The sequence below is a fragment of the Misgurnus anguillicaudatus genome, chromosome 5 (genome assembly GCF_027580225.2).
Source record: "Misgurnus anguillicaudatus chromosome 5, ASM2758022v2, whole genome shotgun sequence".
In the NCBI taxonomy this organism is placed as follows: Eukaryota; Metazoa; Chordata; class Actinopteri; order Cypriniformes; family Cobitidae; genus Misgurnus; species Misgurnus anguillicaudatus.
Genome location: NC_073341.2, coordinates 13104677 through 13124615, shown reverse-complemented (window position 1 = coordinate 13124615; position 19939 = coordinate 13104677). Strand labels below are relative to the sequence as shown.

The 19939-nt window shown below is 36.7% G+C and overlaps 1 protein-coding gene across 3 annotated transcripts in view; it reads left to right on the top strand.

Moving 5' to 3' along the window:
- The window catches only part of fkbp15b (FKBP prolyl isomerase family member 15b), a 32779-nt gene that overhangs the window by 2516 nt on the left and 10324 nt on the right, over nt 1-19939 (top strand). For 2 of the 3 annotated variants that reach the window (XM_073867590.1, XM_073867588.1), the window contains exons 4-21: nt 381-450; nt 2366-2440; nt 3282-3380; nt 3460-3609; nt 5547-5615; nt 5722-5865; nt 6682-6815; nt 6918-6966; nt 10339-10455; nt 10633-10723; nt 10838-10914; nt 14005-14047; nt 14434-14536; nt 14637-14742; nt 14840-14934; nt 17402-17504; nt 18168-18200; nt 18989-19160. In XM_073867590.1, the coding sequence (XP_073723691.1) occupies nt 381-450; nt 2366-2440; nt 3282-3380; nt 3460-3609; nt 5547-5615; nt 5722-5865; nt 6682-6815; nt 6918-6966; nt 10339-10455; nt 10633-10723; nt 10838-10914; nt 14005-14047; nt 14434-14536; nt 14637-14742; nt 14840-14934; nt 17402-17504; nt 18168-18200; nt 18989-19160 (1730 nt within the window). The remainder of the gene's footprint in view (nt 1-380; nt 451-2365; nt 2441-3281; nt 3381-3459; nt 3610-5546; nt 5616-5721; nt 5866-6681; nt 6816-6917; nt 6967-10338; nt 10456-10632; nt 10724-10837; nt 10915-14004; nt 14048-14433; nt 14537-14636; nt 14743-14839; nt 14935-17401; nt 17505-18167; nt 18201-18988; nt 19161-19939) is intronic. The other variant, XM_073867589.1, reaches the window with a different exon arrangement.

The window sequence follows — 19939 nt, the reverse complement described above, 5'->3', positions numbered from 1 at the left end:
TAGGAATAAAAACATATGATGGAATTTAATGGGTACCGTCAACTGTGTGTTTACCATCATTTATCAAAATATTTTCTTAGTCATTTATCACAATACTTCCAAAATATTTTTTTCCTACTATGGAAGTCAATGGTCACTTACACTTACTGTGTTTACCATCATTTCTCAAAATATCTTCTTTTGTGTTCATCAGAAAAAAAGAAATTCATACAGGCCCAAAACAACATGAGGACGAGCAAATGACAGAACCTTCATTTTAAAGTGAACTATCCCTTTAACTTTTTTTTGACGGAGGTGGCGTTTAGTGGCTTTTGCATCTGAGCTCCTCATATGTTGTCATGAATGAATAGAAAAATACAGAGATACTTTCTTTTGTGCAGTGTTAATGGACAATATGTGAAACAAGGGAAGATTGGAGCTGCAGTCCTTGGAAATCATACAACTAAAGAGGTTAGAATATGTCATGTGGTATATTTCTTTAAATAGACAGTTAATATGAGAGTGTGGCACAAAAGACCCTTTTGGGCTATGTTTGCAACGCCTCAGAGCCCTTTTTTTAGTTATGCATGACTAAAGTCTTGTTCTCTTGAATGAGTAAATACAGATATCTTTAAATTCACATGCTACAGTATTACCGACCAACAGTTCAGACTGATATTAACCATTCTATAACTTTTGCTTATTAAGCACATCACTTTAAACTGAAATTTATTTTTAACCATGCTGTCATTGCCATGTGTTGAGCCTAAACATATTTTAAATGTCCCATGTTTTTATTATCCTGTTTTTTTTTCAAGTTGTGCTTAAAAACACCTCAATGCATGTACCTCACTTGACTCTGTACAGAGCCCCTCCTCTAATTAAATCATCAGTCTTGATTGATTGATGATTGATTCTTTTAACTGTAAGCCGGGACTTTTGTCAACAGAACTGCCATATTGGCGTTTTGGGGGTCGATTGCATTGTCCTCTACTCATAGTGATAACAGTGTAAAATGTTGTTTAGATCAATCTTGTTGTTGTGTCCCTTATCTTTGGTGTGAAAGGAGCAGTTGTTTTTAAACGTTTCAGCTTTTCCAGTAAGAAATTACAAGGAAGCTGTTTTGTGCATTGGGGATGGGTATCGTTTACAATTTATTAATACACCTTATCAATATCGGTTCTTATCAGTAGCTGTCGATACTACTTTCTATAATTTGAAGCAAAAAGACATGAAAAAAGTTATTTTATTACCGTTGAACTTCACAGAAGTTTACAAATACCTTTTAAAGCCCGGGAAACACTCCATGATTTTTTGCTTTCCCAGACGAAATATTGCAATCGTGAAACAATCATCACAATTTTTGTGATTGTGGTTTTTCCTCTGTGGTCCTATGTCATACAGTGAGAGAGGTTTAAAGATGGCCTTTTTCCTGGTCTTGCATCCAAAGATAGCCTACGATCGCTTTCTGACAGTGTCAGAATTTCGGCATGATCAACGCACAGCAGTGTGTTTGCTGCTATGACCTGCTTGTATTTGTTTGCCGCTAGCGCATGCTGCTGACGTTGCGCTAACGTGTGACGCAGCCGCCGAAGCCTCCTTGTCATCATCCTACAGTCCACATGCTTGTCGTACTCTAGTTCAAATGATCCATGTCTCACAGTGTGATAGAAGTGCAAAAATCCTGCTAGGTATCCCGGGCTTAAGAGCCTAAGGCACACCTATGCAATAATCATGCTGTCTAATCAGCATCTTGATATGTCACACCTCGGAGGTGGATGGATAAAGTGCTCACTAACACAGATTTAGACGGATTTGTCAACAATATTTGAGAGAAATAGACCTTTTGTGTACATGGAGAAGTCTTGGATCTTTGAGTTCGGCTCATGAAAAATAAGGGGCAAAAACAAAAGTGTTGAACTGTGGATTCTTGCCATGGTTAGACTGTGTTTGATATATGACATCAGCATAGTTCAGCACCCATAGCTTAGTCGTGGCGGGGAGGACTTTTGGATATCACACGCACATCAATCAAATGTTGACAATGTGATGTCATCATTCAGGGAAGCAAAATGATAAGCAGCAGCTTCTAATTCCCTATATTAACACCAAAGTATACGAAGGAAAAACAACGTAAGTATCGTTGACAGTATCGTTTGTCCTGAAGTTTGTCCTGGTACTGATCCCATTCCAATTACTTACCGGTCCCAAAAATACATATTCTCGATACCCATCCCTTTTCAGCGTTGGAAAGTTCAATTAGTTTGACTTCTATTCATTATTGTGTCATATTCTTATGTTTTTTTGTTTTTTTCGTTTGTCTAAAACTTAGTAACACTTACAATAAATCATGTTTATAACACTAACACACATGTTTATTCTTTAGTACAAGATTCTGCTGTATGTCAGTCAACAGAAGCCGGTGATGGCAGCCAGAATCCACCCCGGCTTCATCCTCACTGTAAGTCACTCTCCTTCTTTAAATACTACTTTAAAGATAGCCGATGCATGCTTACTGTATATAAAAGCTATTCAACTCTGGTCCTGTCCTGCAGAGTTCAACCCTTTAATCAAACACATTTAAACAGAGGCTGTGTCTGAAATTGCCCCATACTGTATTCACACATTCACAATTCCCTATTGTACTACACCAAGATAGTCAAGAAGGGCTACGGATGCCATCTTTTGCCGAGGTGTAGGAATTAATTTAGCACCTCATAGTGGATGAGAATTTTCTAGCACCTAAAGCACTGTTGAGTGAAATTTGACGACAAGCGTGATTGACGAACTGCAAGCCCGTTGTCAGCCCGTTGTCGTCGAATCGACTTAAGTATATTTGCGGCAGACAGACGCAAGTGCGTTTCTGTATTATTTCTTTGAAAACAAAACCAAAGGTTTAAAAAAATAAGAACAAAATTCAAGCAAGCATTCTATGCATTTTGTTGTCAAGGTAAGTGCACGCACACAAACACACACGTCTGTTTTGGTGGGACATTCCACATAATACGTAATTAACAGCGGTTCACTTCCGCGATTTGGTACGATTGCGCTCACATTATCAGCGAACCGTTCTGGAGTTCACATGAACCGGACCCCAGACCACCCTTTTTAAGCGGACTCAAGTACGTTTCGCGGGTGCACACCCGAGTTCAGTAGACAGCGTTCACATCATCCAAAGGTACCAAACTTTGACGTCAATCGAACCCGGATACGCACCAAACGTAAACGCCATTAGAATGTGAGAACTCTCCAGGGCTGTGGAGTTGAATAGACACGTTTATAATTGTATCTCTCACACTCAGGTCCAGCCCAGTAACTACTGCACATTTTATGATGACCAGAGACAGAATTGGTCGGTGATGTTTGAATCGGAGAAAGCTGCCACAGACTTTTGTAAAGAGGTTTGTGGTTTCTGAATTCTTTGAAAATATTTCTTACCAGTTTATGGTGGTACTAAACGAAGTTTCTAAATTGTTTTAGGTTTGTCTTGCAAAAGTGAACTGTGCGGGTCCGTTAGACTCTGTCCTGATCCAGGATCTTCAGCTTGGTGATGGGCAAGCTGTGGAGAATGGAGACTCTTTAGAAGTTGCCTACACTGGCTGGCTACTTCAAAACCAAACCATAGGAACGGTAAAGATCTTATATTAACCGTCATAAGCACCTATTTTCCTGTATACGTTAGAGTTCTACGGTGGCCCTGAAGTGCAAACCACAACAACAAACCACCAAACAACAACAACAAACCAAAAAAACACCACAACAAACCAAAAAACACTGCAACAAATCAAAAAACAACAACAAATCAAAAAAACACTACAGCAAATTAAAAACCACCACAGCAAATAAAAAAACACTACAACAAAATAAAAAACACAACAAGTAAAAAAACACTATAGCAAATTAAAAAACACAACTACAAATCAAAAAACACTACAACAAAATAAAAAACCATAACAAGACAAGAAACACAACAGCAAGTTAAAAAAACACTACAACAAATTAAAAAACACTACAACAAATTAAAAAACACTACAACAAAATAAAAAACCATAACAGGATAGAAACACAACAGCATGTTAAAAAAACACTACAACAAATTAAAAAACACTACAACAAAATAAAAAACACAACTACAAATTAAAAAACACAACAACATTAACATACCGGAAGAGGTAGATACCAGTGGGCAACAGGAGACATCGCTAATTTATTGTTGTGTTTTTTTAATTTGTAGTTGTGGTTGTTGTAGTGTTTTTTTAACTTGCTGTTGTGTTTCCCACCTTGTTATGGTTTTTTATTTTGTTGTAGTGTTTTTTTTTATTTGTAGTTGTGTTTTCAATTTGTTGTAGTGTTTTGTAATTTGTAGTTGTGTTTTTTAATTTGCTGTAGTGTTTTTTTAACTTGCTATTGTGTTTTTTATTTTGTATTTGTTTTTTATTTTGTTGTGTTTTTTAATTTGCTGTAGTGGTTTTTAATTTGCTGTAGTGTTTTTTTAATTTGTTGTTGTTTTTTAATTTGTTGTAGTGTTTTTTTTATTTGTTGTGGTGTTTTTTAATTAGTTGTTGTGGTTTGCACTTCAGGGCCACCGTAGAGTTCCCTGGTGGTAAAAATGACAGAAATTAAAAGGGTGATTACAAAAATATATACATTTTTAATTATACAAATAATATATCTTTTTTTTTGTTTACTTCCCATCTATACAATAATGCTGTTTTTTGGGAGATATGGAGTACTTTTGTACCTGTTTACCACTTAATTCCTCAACTACACCATTAGCTTGCCTGTAAAATATATGTGCGTGCGTGTTTGTGACTTTGTCTTTTTGTGTATGTCTGTCTTTTTGTGTGTGTAAGTTTTACTGTGTCTTTATGTGTGTGTAAGTTTTACATCTTTGTTTTGCATCTGTGGCTGTTTTTTGCCAAATTCTGTAAAAAATACTCTCTGTGGCAGTCATATCTTTGTGTGTTTGCGTGTGTCTGTTTGTTTGTGTGTGATTGAGCATGTCTTTTCTATATTGCATTTGTGCTGTAGTACCAGGCCTACCTTTCTGTTTCAAAATTTTCAGATTTATTCTGGATGCATTGATTTTAGTTGAAGAATAACAAGAAAAAAATTATTCTTTTGCATTTCCCATTCATTTGGGGTCATTTTTACCTCCAAAGGGTAATTTTTTTTTACACCTCTTTAGAACGACCGAATCAAGCCCAGTTTTTTTTTTATATTTTTTATCTTGACAGATAATCTGGAAAATTCACAAAATCTTATTCCACTGTGATGAAGGGAACCATGTTTTTAAACTAAATGAAAGTGGCTTGGGGGTAAGATTGACCCCAAGGAACTTATTAGGGTTAATGACCATGCAGTGTTTCCCACAGATTTATGGTTTATTTATCTGCCAGGGTGAATAATGCGTAACTAATATCCGGTTAGGTCAGTCATTTTCAGATGCAAAGTAGTTGTTGACTCTGTTTGAATGCATAAGAATATCCTGTGTCCTGTAAGAAAGCTACATCCAGAGATAAACAAGTAAATCGTTTTTGCTAAAACATGTTTTTCTGCTGTTTCAGATGTTTGACTCTAATCTAAATAAAGACAAGCTGCTGAGACTGAAACTTGGGGCTGGTAAGGTCATAAAGGTGAGTTAGCTGGGCTGGATTTAATGTGCTCAGTGGTTATCATCATTACCAGTACAGTAGTCTAAAGCTCTCTCTCCCTTTCTTGCTGTCTTCGTCTCCTTCTCAGGGCTGGGAGGAGGGAATGTTGAATATGCGTAAAGGCGGAAGGCGGATCATGGTGATTCCACCCAGCCTTGCATACGGGTCACAGGGCATTCCCAACCGAGTCCCACCAGACAGCACGCTGGTTTTTGAAGTAGAAATCCGTCGGGTATGTCATTGTCACAACCAGATCTGCACCTACAGACGTCTTTAATTGATCATGGTTTATATACTGTAGTATATATATATATATATATATATATATATATATATATATATATTTCTGTTGTGCAAGCACTTTTGGATTGTTTTCCAATTTGTTTTTCTGTATAAAAATACAGAGCTTGTGAGTCAAATGCCCTTTAAAGGTGCAGTGTGTAAATTTTAGCAGCATCTAGTGGTGAGGTTGCGAATTGCAGCCAACGGCTCAGTCCACTGCTCACCTCTTGCTTTTGAAACGCAGAGGTGCTTTTTTAGAAGCTACAGTAGCCGCCACCGGACAAACATGTCATCGTTGGAGACAACTTAGTAAAAAAGTTTGTCCGTTAAGGGCTTTTGTAGAAACATGTCTGCACAAAATGGCGGCTTCCATGTAAGGGGACTCTCTGTGTATGTAGATAAAACGTCTCATTCTAAGGTAATAAACACATAACGGTTCATTATGAAAGGTCTTTATACACCCCTGATAATTTAGATTTGTATACTATTTTGCATTTCTGTCAAGAGATCCTTCTAAAAATTACACACTGCACCTTTAAATCATAGCACATTAAAGGGATAGTTCACCTAGAAATTAAAATTCTCTTAATTTACTTTTATGTTGTTTTAAACCTATGTGAGTTTGTTTATTCTGTTGACCACAAAAGAAGATATTTTATTTAATGATGGTAACAGGTGACAGTACCTGTTGACTTCTATAGTAGGAAAAACAAAAACGGAACATCAGCTGTCTTTCTAAATGAATCATTTTTTTGTGCATGTGCAGGTTAAGTTTGCTAAAGACGGAAGTTTAAGAGATTCAGCGGCGCCCTCTCCTGCACCCAGTGTCGAGAGTTTGGGGAGCTCGGAGCTCAACCAGCCACTTCCCTGTAGCACGGCACCACCAACCAGCAAGCCTAGGTGAGCGATATAAGCATGTGGTCGATTTTAGGGGTTGTAAGTTCATTCACTATAGCATTTGTTTCAGGTTGCCTGTTTGATATGTTTCCGTTTTGTTGACAGTGAACCACCTCTTCGTGCAAAATCCAACTCTCTAAATGAACAGCTGAGTGTACGTTTTATTATTTTTTTAATTGTTTGTACTGTTAGTTGGATGCATTGCTTAAAGGCATAATTCACCCCTCGCAGCCAAACACAGTCATGGTGCGTTGCGTTCACACCAGACGCGAATGAAACATTAAGTCAATGCAAAGATGCGATAGACATCCTGCTGCGCGATTTCATTTGCGAATGACGAGAATGAATAGGGCTGTAATGATTAATCGTGCAAATGTGGGTTTTTTCAGTGAATTAATTTTAACGAATTACGGTGAAATCCCAGCACATTCAAAAACAAGAGGGCGCTCTTGTGCAGAACCTCCAGTTGTGCCACAGAAGAAGAACCATTACAAACACTATTCCAGGAAATGATATAAAAGAAAATTTATATCGCCGTTCTTTAAATTGTTTAAGGTATTTTCATGATACTAAAGAATATTTTGAATAATTTAGTTTAATGAGTGTTGCTTTTTTTAATGCACCTCATAATGGTTTTAGATTGATAAGAACTTCTTACTGACCAAAACGCCATAGTACACGCACGAGCTGCGCATGAAACACAGAATCGCAGATTCTGGCTAGCACCAGACCAGTCTCATAGAGACTGAGACCTGGTTTGGAAACCACATGCTCATTTTCTCGTATTTGAGGTGTGGGCTACGAATGCCCAGAGCCGTTTATTGTGCGCTACGAATGTCTATTAAATGCATCTGTACATAGCTCATAGCCAATCGCTTCAATTATACCAGATGGCGTATGAGCGACATTAACTCAAGCGTCAGCAACTTTTATCGGTACATGTGCACAAAGCTGAAAGCTATGCAACTAAACCGGTAGCTGTATATTGATATTAAAAAGCAACACAATTTAGTGGCACTGTGACAACCACAGTACAAGCATAATGACAATATGATATAATAAATACCACTTACCATTTATAAGTTAATTGTACTTCGTTGACAACGATCCCTAGCAGGTTGGTTCTATAAAACTCAGTGGCTATCATGTCTTGCCATATCTAAACTTTCTGCTTGGATATGACATTTTTTTTAACGCCAAAAGTTGCTATTTTTTTAAATAAACTTGCGTTCAAAACTACTTAGTCTAAGGCTGCATTGAAAAGTAACTTCGCGTCTGTTGCCGTGTTATAACAAATAACAAAACTGCTTCGGTGTGTCGCATAGACATTGTGATCGTCTTGCTGCCCCCTCCCCGTTCTGTGATTGGTTTCCTATTTCAGGGGAAAATAGGTCCATGGTTTTCATGCTAGACTTGCAGCGTGAATAAATTTGCGCGCAAGGCAGCATGGGGAAACCCAGGCTAACAAATGAAGCGAGTTAACTTAAAATGTTCAAGGGTTCGACTACGCACAAATAGCACAATCTATTCGCATCTGATGTGAACGCACTGTCAGAGTTATATTAAAAATATCCTGGCTTTCTTTCAGCTTTATAATGGATTGGATAGTGCCTCGTTCATAAAGTTCCTAAAAACACATACATCTATCAGAAGCTGATTTATACAGTTATTAAATGTCTTCTGGGGTGAACCCATGGGTCCCAGTCTGACCTCAACTCTTACGTGAAAATGTGTACATTTCTAAAATTTGAAAGTTTATAAAGTTTGAAATGTAAACGATTCCTTACAAAAACCTATCGCATCACCTTGAAGAATTTTAATAACTATGTGGATTAGTTTCTGATGGATTGCTGCACTTTTTGGAGTTTAAAAAATGAGGCACTATCCAATGCCATTACAAAGCCTAAAAGAGTCAGGATATTATTTATTATACAACAGTTCTTTCTGGTTCTCGAATCTGATTGGCTAAGAGCCATACGATATTGTGCTGATAACAGCACTGTAACCTCTTCACCTCTCGTATTATTCCGCCACCTAGTGAATGGAGGTCCTAAGCAGGCTCATCTCTGAATGGAAAAACACAGACGCGCTGTTTGAATCACGCTCCGTGTGTCTCATTAGTTCACTAGCTCATAAATCAGTCTGAATCCCCAATCAGAAGTTATTATTCCGTCAAAGATCAGCGCTCTTGGATGTTACGTTACAGTTAATGGGAGTAATGTCTTGTCACATCGTGTGGATGATTAACACTTGGAAAGAGGAATATAAACACTCGTTTTTTTTCTGGAGCTATATTTCTTATCAGAACGCGAAAACACCGTGGAACTGCAGGTAAGCACCGCAGCTTTTAAATGTGGACATTGATCATTTACTTTATCGTGACCTGACTATTAAAACATGTTATGAGATATCGCCACTGATATATTTATAAGCAGCATGCAAAAACATCTCTCTGACACTTATAAAAAACAGTTTTATATAGTACTGACAAGAACAAAGTTTAATAATAATAATCGAGTGCTCGTATCACGTTAAGAATAAATGAGAACGCAATAGTAACGTTATACAAATAGTTTTATTAACTTTTACCTCGCGCCAAAACAATAACAACACAAAAGACACTAAATATGAATTAAAAAACAAGTAATAGTTTGATCGTGACACCAAATACTGCTGATTTGATCTCATTTTGACGATCATAAACAAACAAGGCCAACATGAGAGCCAGGGTATCTCTTTCAGAAATGTAGCCCAGAGAGGGCGGTGGTCAGCGGGGCGAGTGAACACTGATGTCCGCTCATGCTTTGGTTCTCATTCGTACCGAATCTCACTAAGCAAACGTTCAAACAGGCGCTATCTTTACTAATCGACTGCAGATTTAAATATAATACATATACATTCTCGACTGAACTAATCTTAAAACTACACTTTGTGACCAAGAAACGGTAATATAAAGAAACGGCTTTTACGTCCATTGAGTTGTTATGAGCTTCAAAGCAGCCGAAAGTGTTACCTGTCATTCTGGCCGCCCTCAAATCCGTGGCGGAAGAAGTAGTTCTCAAACAAAGAGGCTTTTAAAATAACTCCGTTGTTGTTTTCTAGTTTTCGTTTTTCAAACGTGTGCCGTTGAACTGTTGTATAAAAGCAATATCGCTCTCGGAGTCATGCGACACAGCTCCACATCATCACGGCTGCGACCGCCTCCGGCACTCGGCCTATGGCCTCGTGCCTCTGGCCTAATCACAGCCGTGATGATACAGAGCCACACCACACTCCTACTCGAGCGACATTGCTTAAATATAACTCTGACTGTGTTTGACTGAAAGTCATAACACATACAGTAGGATGGGTCTAGTGGTTGAGTAAAATGAAATAAAATAAAATAATAATAATGATGTTTATTTTGGGGAGAACTCACTTTAACACAAAAAGCATGCGCTCATGTGAGTAATGTGATCTAGCCTGATCCTCTTCCCCATTGAAGTGAAATTGTAGATACAAAGTGTGTGTTTTTCAATGTCTTTAGAATCCTGATGCCTCTAAAGCTAAGCTGATTTCACGTATGGCCAAAATGGGTCAACCAATGTTGCCTTTCATCACCAACTCAGCCTCACATCCTGACTCAAGTGACTCAGAACTTGAGGTAAGAACTATTGCGTCCTGAGCGGTGTCCTGCAAACAACTCCGATCACTTTACATTGACATTTCTGCATTTGCCTTAATCCAAAGTTACTTACAGTACATTCAAGCTGGAGATTAAACTCTTGTGTTTGACAATGTTCAGATATTTATTTTCATTTGGTGTTTGTTATTGCTATAGGATCCGAGTCTGTCCAGACCGAAGGATCGAAGCAGTGCGGCATCACCTCAGCCTGTACACATCTCATCTGCCTCCCCGCTTTCAGTGCATGGTAACGCATACACCAACATTGATTTCTAATAATGCTTGACAACTATACAGGTTGTATATATAGGTGTACAGCATTGTACATTTATTTATTTATTACATACATTCTCAATTTCAGGCTCGGCCATTTTGCCTTTTACCATGGCAACAGCCAATCCACAGCCCATGATGCCCGGAACAGTCCATGCCTTTCAGGTGGGCACTTCCCTGTCACTACATCCTAACTTTATATCAGTGACTGGTAAACCTTTCTATTAACTTCCAATAATTACATTAACAAACAGTATTAGTGCTGTCTGCAGTTCATATTGCTTATACTTGATTTGTGACTTAAACGTCCTTAATATCAAACCTCATGCACTTTTCGTGCTACAGGCATGAATGATAGCTGAAATCATGAGGCTGGTAGAAAAGAGGTGTGCTAGTACTTTTACACATCGTCAACTTTACATTTTTTGCTTTACAGCCTATAAAAATATTAGTTACATTGAAGGGGGGCATTATCTGTCAGATAAATATATCCAGGGCCGCTGGAAGTCATTTTGAACAGGGGGTGCTGTGATTTTTTTTCCCAAAAACACCTATAAGCCTATAGGCCTATTAAAAATACATTTTAAAAATAAATACATTGAGTTTCACTACTTTATTGTCATATACATAATAATATTAATTAAACTTCACAATTTTCAATGTCCATGCGGACAAAATTATTTTACTTTCGTTTTTAAGTAAGGATCACAGGTCGTTTAACAGTGGTAAAAGCTGGCTGAAAACATTCTCAGTAATACCTAGTACATTTTTATTTCGATCTTTTCACTAAACAGTACTATTATTGTATTTTTTTTGAACTTATAAATAATTAATAAATTGAACAAAAATAATAATGGGTTTAGTTCTGATATTGTATACCTTTTATAAAGAAATACATGGTGTATAATTAAATTTTTAGAATATATTAGGCTTTATATAAGGTTTGTACTCTAAAAATACTTTATTTGTAACAAGAGATAAAGAATTTACGAACCTGCAGAGAGCAGAAGCGTTTCAGCACTCGGACAGCGCAATGTTTTTTTTAAAGCATTGCTTAAAAAAAATTCTCATCTCACCATATCCACAGGGACAGAATCATTAGTCAGAGTCATTTCCCCCTCAGATCTGATTTGATTTTTGCCCCCTCTGTTTCATTTTTTTAATAATGGTTACAAATAAAATGCTCATTCTTTTGAGTTAAATAATAATTTAACCTTATCCCTATATGGGATTTAGAATGTTCAGTGACATGACATTACTGCCAGATTCAAACGTCTTTCGCGTTGGTTGGCTCCGGACGAGCTCAGCGCTGTCATATATCAACACAATGCAGTGTTTTCAACCTCATAATGTTTATTTTAGATTTTAAACATTTAAATACACATAAGCACTGGTATAACAATAGCCTACATTTACTTTGTAAAATACACAATGATGTCTGTGGAAGCAGCAATAAAAATCTATTCAAATAAGATAATAATTTGCAAAGAATAAATAAATATTATTTTCAAATAATAATAATTTGCCGACGTGTGTTATTCATATCAGACAAACACAGTGGAAGCAAGTTTACTCTATTGTTATAAAGGTTATAATGATACCAGTTTGAAAGACGGAGACGCGCATCTGTCAATCAGCTATTACATAACAGAGCGAGGCCAGAGACGAACGTGCTCTTAAACAGAAAATACTATATGGAATAATTTGTGCATCTTTGAATAACTGTAAGAATACATTTCCTTTAAATATAATTTTGTCAAGAGATAATAATGTTTTTTCCACTTTTATTGCTTATTTAGACTGCGGTTAAAAGCGTGTTTGGCGCATTTAGCTTACCTCAGAGTTTATTTCAGTAATATTGCTGTTTTCCCGGTAATAATAATAATAATAATAATAATAATAATACAATTTACATGTCAATCCTGCTTCCTTGACTGCTTATTAATTTTATTATGCTGTTATGTTAAGTTATTCTATGTGGATATTTATTGCCATATGAGACGTTCATTGCCGTTATATGAATACTCTTGTCTAATATTCAAATCATATGCGGAATAATGCATGCATCTTTGAATAACTGTAAGAATACAGTTCCTTTGAAAATAATTTTGTCAAAGTTTTGAGAAATAATATTGTTATGAGGATATTTATTGCAGACGTTTATTGCCGTTCGTCTATAATATGGAAATCATATAGCCAATATATAATGTTACCCTTCTCCTGACCACCAGGCTAGAGATTTTAAACATCCTTAATCCACATTTACTAGTCTATCAAATAATATCTCATGATCTATCATCATTACGCTGTCTAAATTTTGCTAGTCAGTTTCTGGTTACCTGTGCAGTTGCATAGGCTATTGAGTGTTTTATGGAGCGCTGCATCTAAAAATCTGTCGTTCCAAAGCAAGATCTCGGTGTGTATTATTCATTGATGGTATAAAGTTAAGCCCCTTCAACAATTTCACATGCCCCTCAGTCACTTCATCCTGCAGCCGGGCCTGAGTAGCATTTAAAAAAAACATTTAAAAATAGATGCATTTCTTTAAAGCAAACCATTGATTTACTTAGCTACAGATGAAGCAGCTCTTTACGTCTTCTAACGTCTCATAAATGAACGTCGATCACCATTTATGTCCAAGAGAATCAATAATAATCTTTTACATTTTAATCCTTTAATTTTTCAAATTAAAAAGCGTTTTTGTGCTACTGCACATCCATGTATGTGATAAGCAACCCCGCGTTGTCATCACGTTAATACTGTAGCCTATACGCATATTATCAACGCGCTCCTTCCCCTACTCTAGCAAAAGACACTCGCGTCGCGCATTGCGTCGGTTGTATAATAGAGTCCACAGTCTCTCATGAGTTATGGGACGAATGCCCAGGGATTTCAGAATTTCTGTGTGGGCAAGCATCAGCGAAAGGTGTGTGAGTCTTTTCTGGATCATGGTGCTGCGTACCCATGTCACCAATAGACGCAAGGCGGAGAAAGTGCGCTCGGATGAGGCCACGGAGATGGGTAGGCACAGACAGTAATGAAATTAAAATCCAAAATACACGTAATAACCTACGTGTGTCAAAAATAATTTCCTAAAATAAAAAGTAATATATAAATAGTGCAAAATATTTGTACTTAAAAAATCTCCCTCTCGCCAACAGGGGGTGCTGCAGCACCCGCAGCACCCCCACTTCCCGCGGCCATGAATATATCAGTTTATTTCATAGGCATTTGATTGTGACTTACTCTTTGCAGCCCGTCAGCCAGATGTACCCAACACACACGGTACCATATCAAGGTAAAGTACAAAGATTGCTTTAGTCAATTGGTCACTGCATATTTATATTATTGTAGTTTATCCGTTGTAGTTAAAGGAACAGTATGTAGGATTGTGGCCAAAACTGGTATTGCAATAACAAAACTTGTGGCTAAAACTGGTACTGCAATCACATAACTGGTTGCCAATACACAACATGACAACATAAACATCAGTTGAGGGCTGCAACTCCACTTTTCAAATGACAATATCATGGCCAGACCACTGTTGTGAGTGATATAAGTATTTGAAATGAAAATGATTTCTTAAAGTCTAGTGACATATCAGGGCCATTTTATGATTAATTGATATACATTTCTTACATACTGTTCCTTTAAAATTAGAATTGTACATTTTCTTTTTACTAGGAAGTAGTGATGTTACATCCTTTTTAATGACCGAGGCGCGACAACACAACACTGAAATCCGATTGGCCGTTGGGAAAGTGGGGGACAAACTGGACCAGTTGTCCTCTAAGATTGGTATTCAATTAATAGTATATACTTACTAGTGGGTACTAGCTACATTTACACATACACTACCTTTGTGATTCTCATTCCTTTTGTTCCACTTCTAAGATTGATGACATGCATAAGCAAGGCGGCATTTCATTGGGTTTCTCTAACGTATCCATGGAAACAGCCATGATTATGCATAACATTCAGAGAATCATACAGGTAATTGGCAGTAAAACGTCAGGTAAGCATTGATTGGTCGATTAAACCTTCATTCAGAGTTTTCAAAAGTTAATAGATTTATCTGTGATTTATTCAGGAGAACGAGTGTCTGAAGAAAGAGGTGTTCGAGAAAAGTTCAAGGATTGAGGAGCAGAACCGCAAGATAGGCGAGCTCATCAATCAGAACCAAAGGTCAGAATCTCGTCATTTTAATTTCCCATCATATTGGGTATTTTGTAAATGTTTGTGTGTCTTCAGTCTTTCCTCAAATGGATAGTTCATCCCAAAATTTAAATCCTGTCATCATTTACTTATGTTGTTCTTAACCTGTATGAGTTTCTTTATTCTGTACAATACACAAGAAGATATTTTGATGAATGATGTAACCACACATTTAATTGCACCCATTGACTTTTAAAATATATTAAGTTTTGAAATGTACAGCACTTTTCCTACTTTAGAAGTTAATGGGTGCCATCAAATGTGTGTTTGCATCATTTATCAAAATATCTTATTTTGTATTGTACAGAATAAAGAAACTCACACAGGTTGAAAAAAAAACATGAGGGCGAGTAAATTATGACAGACGTTTCATTTTTGGTGTGAAATATCCAAATAATTCAAATAAATCTTTGTTAGAAAACATGATACTGTTTTTATCAGTTTAAAGGGGTCATGACGTGTTTTTATTCATATTATTTTATAATGTTCCCCGAGGAGTACTTATAATATTACTAAAGTTTTGCCGAAAAACATTTAAGTTTAAGTAATTTATACCAATTTTCCACCCTGTTTTTCATCCTCTGATTGAAACAGTCTGATTTATGTGTTTCCCCTTTAAGAACGTTCAGCCTGGCTCTGTGTCCCGCCCACTTCTATGATTGACTGCTACTACCGCAGTTTTACTACAGATACAGGTTCTCAGTCTTTTTAAGGACATTGTGTGTTTATTCATGTCACAGACAGCCAAACAATCTCACAAGCACAACCATAATTTTTTTTAACCAAATGAACCACTAGCAAGCAGACATATCGTTCTTAGCTAGTGTGTACAAACACCGCAACGTTATTACTCTTTTTAAACAGAGAATTGCACCCTAAATAACGCACTTACTGCCACCAACTATAAGCACAGATTATTAATACGATACCAGTGTGTTTCTAACACACATGCTTTCATGTATATGTAAAAAATAATTGTCAACAGGCCCTTGAATTATTCAAAAATAATGCACACCCAAGGTGGTAATTGGCACAATGCGAAGCTCTGGTGGTTATTTTAAGACATTTGACAGGTTAAGTGTGTTTTTATCGAAAAATAATGCATACCTGTGGAACATTTCTCAACCAATCCGAATAAAGCATTCAACAGTCCTGTGGTATTAATAGTGTAATCAGATCTCCTGCTTCCATCTTGCGCAATGTAATTCAAAACTCACGGATGAACGGGTCATTACCAGTTGCAAAATAGTATTTAAGTTGTATTTAAGTGTTTAAGAAGACGGTTTAAGGTTAAATATGTTACATACAATTTAGTGCTGGGCAAAGATTAATCGCATACAAAATAAAAGTGATTTTTTGCATAATATATGTGCGTGTACTGTGTCTAATAATTGTGTATATTTAACCACACACACATTCATATATGCATTTCGGAATTGTTTTACTTATATATAATTTTTTAAAATGTATTTTTAATATAGAATATATAAAAATATAAATAAATATATATAAACATGTAAGTGTTTCTTAAATACATACATGAATGTGTGTGTATTTATTTATACATAATAATTTCACACTGCACATACTCATATATTATGCCAAAAATCACTTTTATTTTGTATGCGATTAATCACGATTAATCTTTGCCCAGCACTAATACAATTGTATTCTTGTTTAGTTCAAAACAGTAGGTCAGCACTTATATGGCAGTACATCCGTTAAACAATTAACAATCCATTTCTCTCTAACATTGGGATCCTTCAGAAGCCGTGCAAAGATGCTCGTTTTTCACAGTCAGCAACAGTACAATATTTGTCTGACATCACAATCTTGTAAATGATTGTAAACAACTACTCCTTCAGATCCCTTTGAGTCTCTCTTTTCTCTTCAAATGAATCTAAGCAGTGACATCACTAATCCAGCAATTTTACGGAGAATGGTTACATAAATGCTTTCGTTATTGATAAGGAGGGCGTTTTAAGCTATGAAACTTGCAGGATGTATTAATTATCCAAGACCTGTTATATGTCAAAGGATCAAGGTAAATTTGATTCCTAATGTCATGACCCCTTTAACACATATGATGTTTAAATCTTGTGGGTGTACTAGTATTTCCAGATAATATTTATGTCTTGCCCCAAAGATTTTCATTGTTCTGATCATTAACAGCATCTTTAAATTGAAACCAGACTCAGGAGTCAGCAGTATGTCTTTGACAGTAGTCTTTTCACATCAATACTTGAATGGTTCTTCATAGCCAAAACAAAACCAAGATATTAATTTAGGTCTAAACTCCTTTGTATGATTTAGTAGTTGGCACACTGATACAATAAGCCGTGGGGCTTATTCGGGCAATGTGAGATTGAATCCAGCTTGTGCATTTGCCATCCAATGGCTGTATAATTTCATTGTACTGTGTGTTATGGATGCATAGGTACATGGAGCAGAGTAACCTGCTGATGGAGCAGAGAAATGACACATTGAAAAACAGCAGTGAACAAACTCAGGCCCGAATACTGCAGGCAGAACAAGACAAGGTACAGTACGATCACACCAGCAATGATGCGGTTATTAAAGCTAGACAGCTGATTTGCTGGCTATTAAACTCTTAATTCCAATAGAGTTTCATGTTTGTGATACACTCATGAACTTAAAATATACTGAAATATAATGTTGGGTAAGATGGCCCATTTTGTTTTATTTTGTTATATGATACAGCACAAATATTTTCCATCTCACTCTGAAATGTTTCACATTATTCAATCAAATATCTTTCAACAATTCAAACACTTTGAAGTCATTTTTGTTGTTGTTTTTTTTGTCATTGAATGATATGTTAACATTTTTTATCTTCATTAATTATATCCTTGAAGAAGAAAGGCTACTGATGTTGATACTCCTAAAATCTCTTTACTGTTAACACTTTATTTCCTGCTAAGCTACATGTGACCCTGCCTATGAAAACCCAGCTAAAGTCATTTTTATTTTTTTACAAGAAAATCCTGTGAAAATATAACCTTTATATCTTGAATATTGACTGAGTAAGATGAAATTAAAGTAAAATCAATGAGTGAGTGAGATAACGTTTTTATTCGATTATAAGACTTTAGCCTGGATTTCACAGATGTCTCTTCTCTGATTTATTAATTTTAATTCTGATTGGCTGAGAGCCCTAAGTAGTGATTGCTCTCGTTTCCCAGCATGCACTGCCACAGGAATCAGGCTGGGATCAGGTGAGCGAACGTGCCATCTCGCCTCATTCAGTTTTTTGTAGTCTTCACACTTTTATTTAATTCAATTTATCATCTCCCCATTTCTCTGTGATTCAGGTTGTACTCACATTATGTAAACCATACTGTTCCCGAATACGTTTGACCCCAAAGCGCAGTTCGTTTGGCTAGTGTGATCGCTCCGTACTGTTTAAGGGTGCGGTATGCTTAAGCGTACATGGGTACGTTTTGCAGAGGTGGCCTAGGGTATGGCTCACTTGATTCAGGGGCGGGGCACGCGGTGCGAAACTTCAGTTGTTTCTGTAAAACACTCTGATATGTGCATCACAAAAACATACAGCTGTCTGTCACCGAATCCTAAACGACCACAGATAACGGAGATGTGGTTGACATCATACGTGCTGCACAGATCAATCGGTTTTCTGATGATAAAGAACCCCAAGATAGATTTTAAAGCATATATGGAGCGGTCTGCTCTTCAGTGACTCTAGTGTTGCCTAAATGCCTCATACGCCAATCGATCTGCGCAGGGGACAATCGTACTCTGGTACGGTCTACTTAAGTATAATGTGAGTATACCCTTACTTCTCCTTTTAACAGGGCACACTCCCTAACCAATAAGCATTCAGCTCTAAGCAGGGGTACTCGGCTTTATATTCACCACCGCATTTACTCCCATATTTTCATTCCAGTCCCATCTTCATTTCATCTGAGAAATCCTGTTTTAACATCACTGAATCTGCTGTAAATAAGATGCTTTATTGTAGACACTTTGTCTCTCTCTCCGAAAGGTGCGGTTAAGCGAGGAGTTGGCTTCATCCACAGCACGTGTGTCCGAGCTGCAGCTGGAGTTGAGTTCCCAGCAACAAAAGGCTGCGGTTCTGCAAACCAAGCTGAATTCAGCCCTGCAGGACAGCCAGCAACACAGTACACAGATCACAACTCTAGAGGCACAGCTACAGGGTGAGCAGCACTTCATATTAAAGTCCCAATAAAATTAAAACTGACAATTCTTATTTTTTATGTAATATTGCGTGTTTATTATAAACAATTATGGCTGCGTAACAATTAATACCAACTATTTGTTTACATCATATATGTGTGTGTATTGTGTATAATAATTATGCATATATAAATACACACGTGTGCATGTATATATTTAAGAAATATTTACTTGTGTATATATAAATAATATATATATATTTAAATATGAATACTTAATTATTATATACATCTATTTTTTTCTTAAAATTATATATGCATGTGTGTGTATTTATATATACGTAATTATTAACCTTTTAAGCGTCACCCCACCCTATTGAGTTAAATCTACACTCTTGGAGCTTTCAAACAATATACAGTTTGTCGTGATTAGATAACGGCGTCCTGCTGGTGGGACAGTGACATATAGCAGAAAATAAAGCAATAAACCCAGAGAAGCAGTGGGTTACCAGTGCATTTTATAACAGCTAAGGGGCGTTGTTAGGCACGACGCGAAGCGGAGTGCCTAAACCCCCTTAGCTGTTATAAAATGCACTGGTAACCCAACGCTTCGAGGGGTTTATTGCGTTTATAAAACGGTTACTTCATATGCATAACGTTAGCGGGATTTTATAAAATAAAACCCAAATAAATTGTAATTATATTAGTACAAATATTACTCTTCCGCCAAACAAAGTAGTTCCTCAGAATCAAGTGTGACTGAAACAGAGCGCAGTTCCCAACCAACACAGACGCAGCAA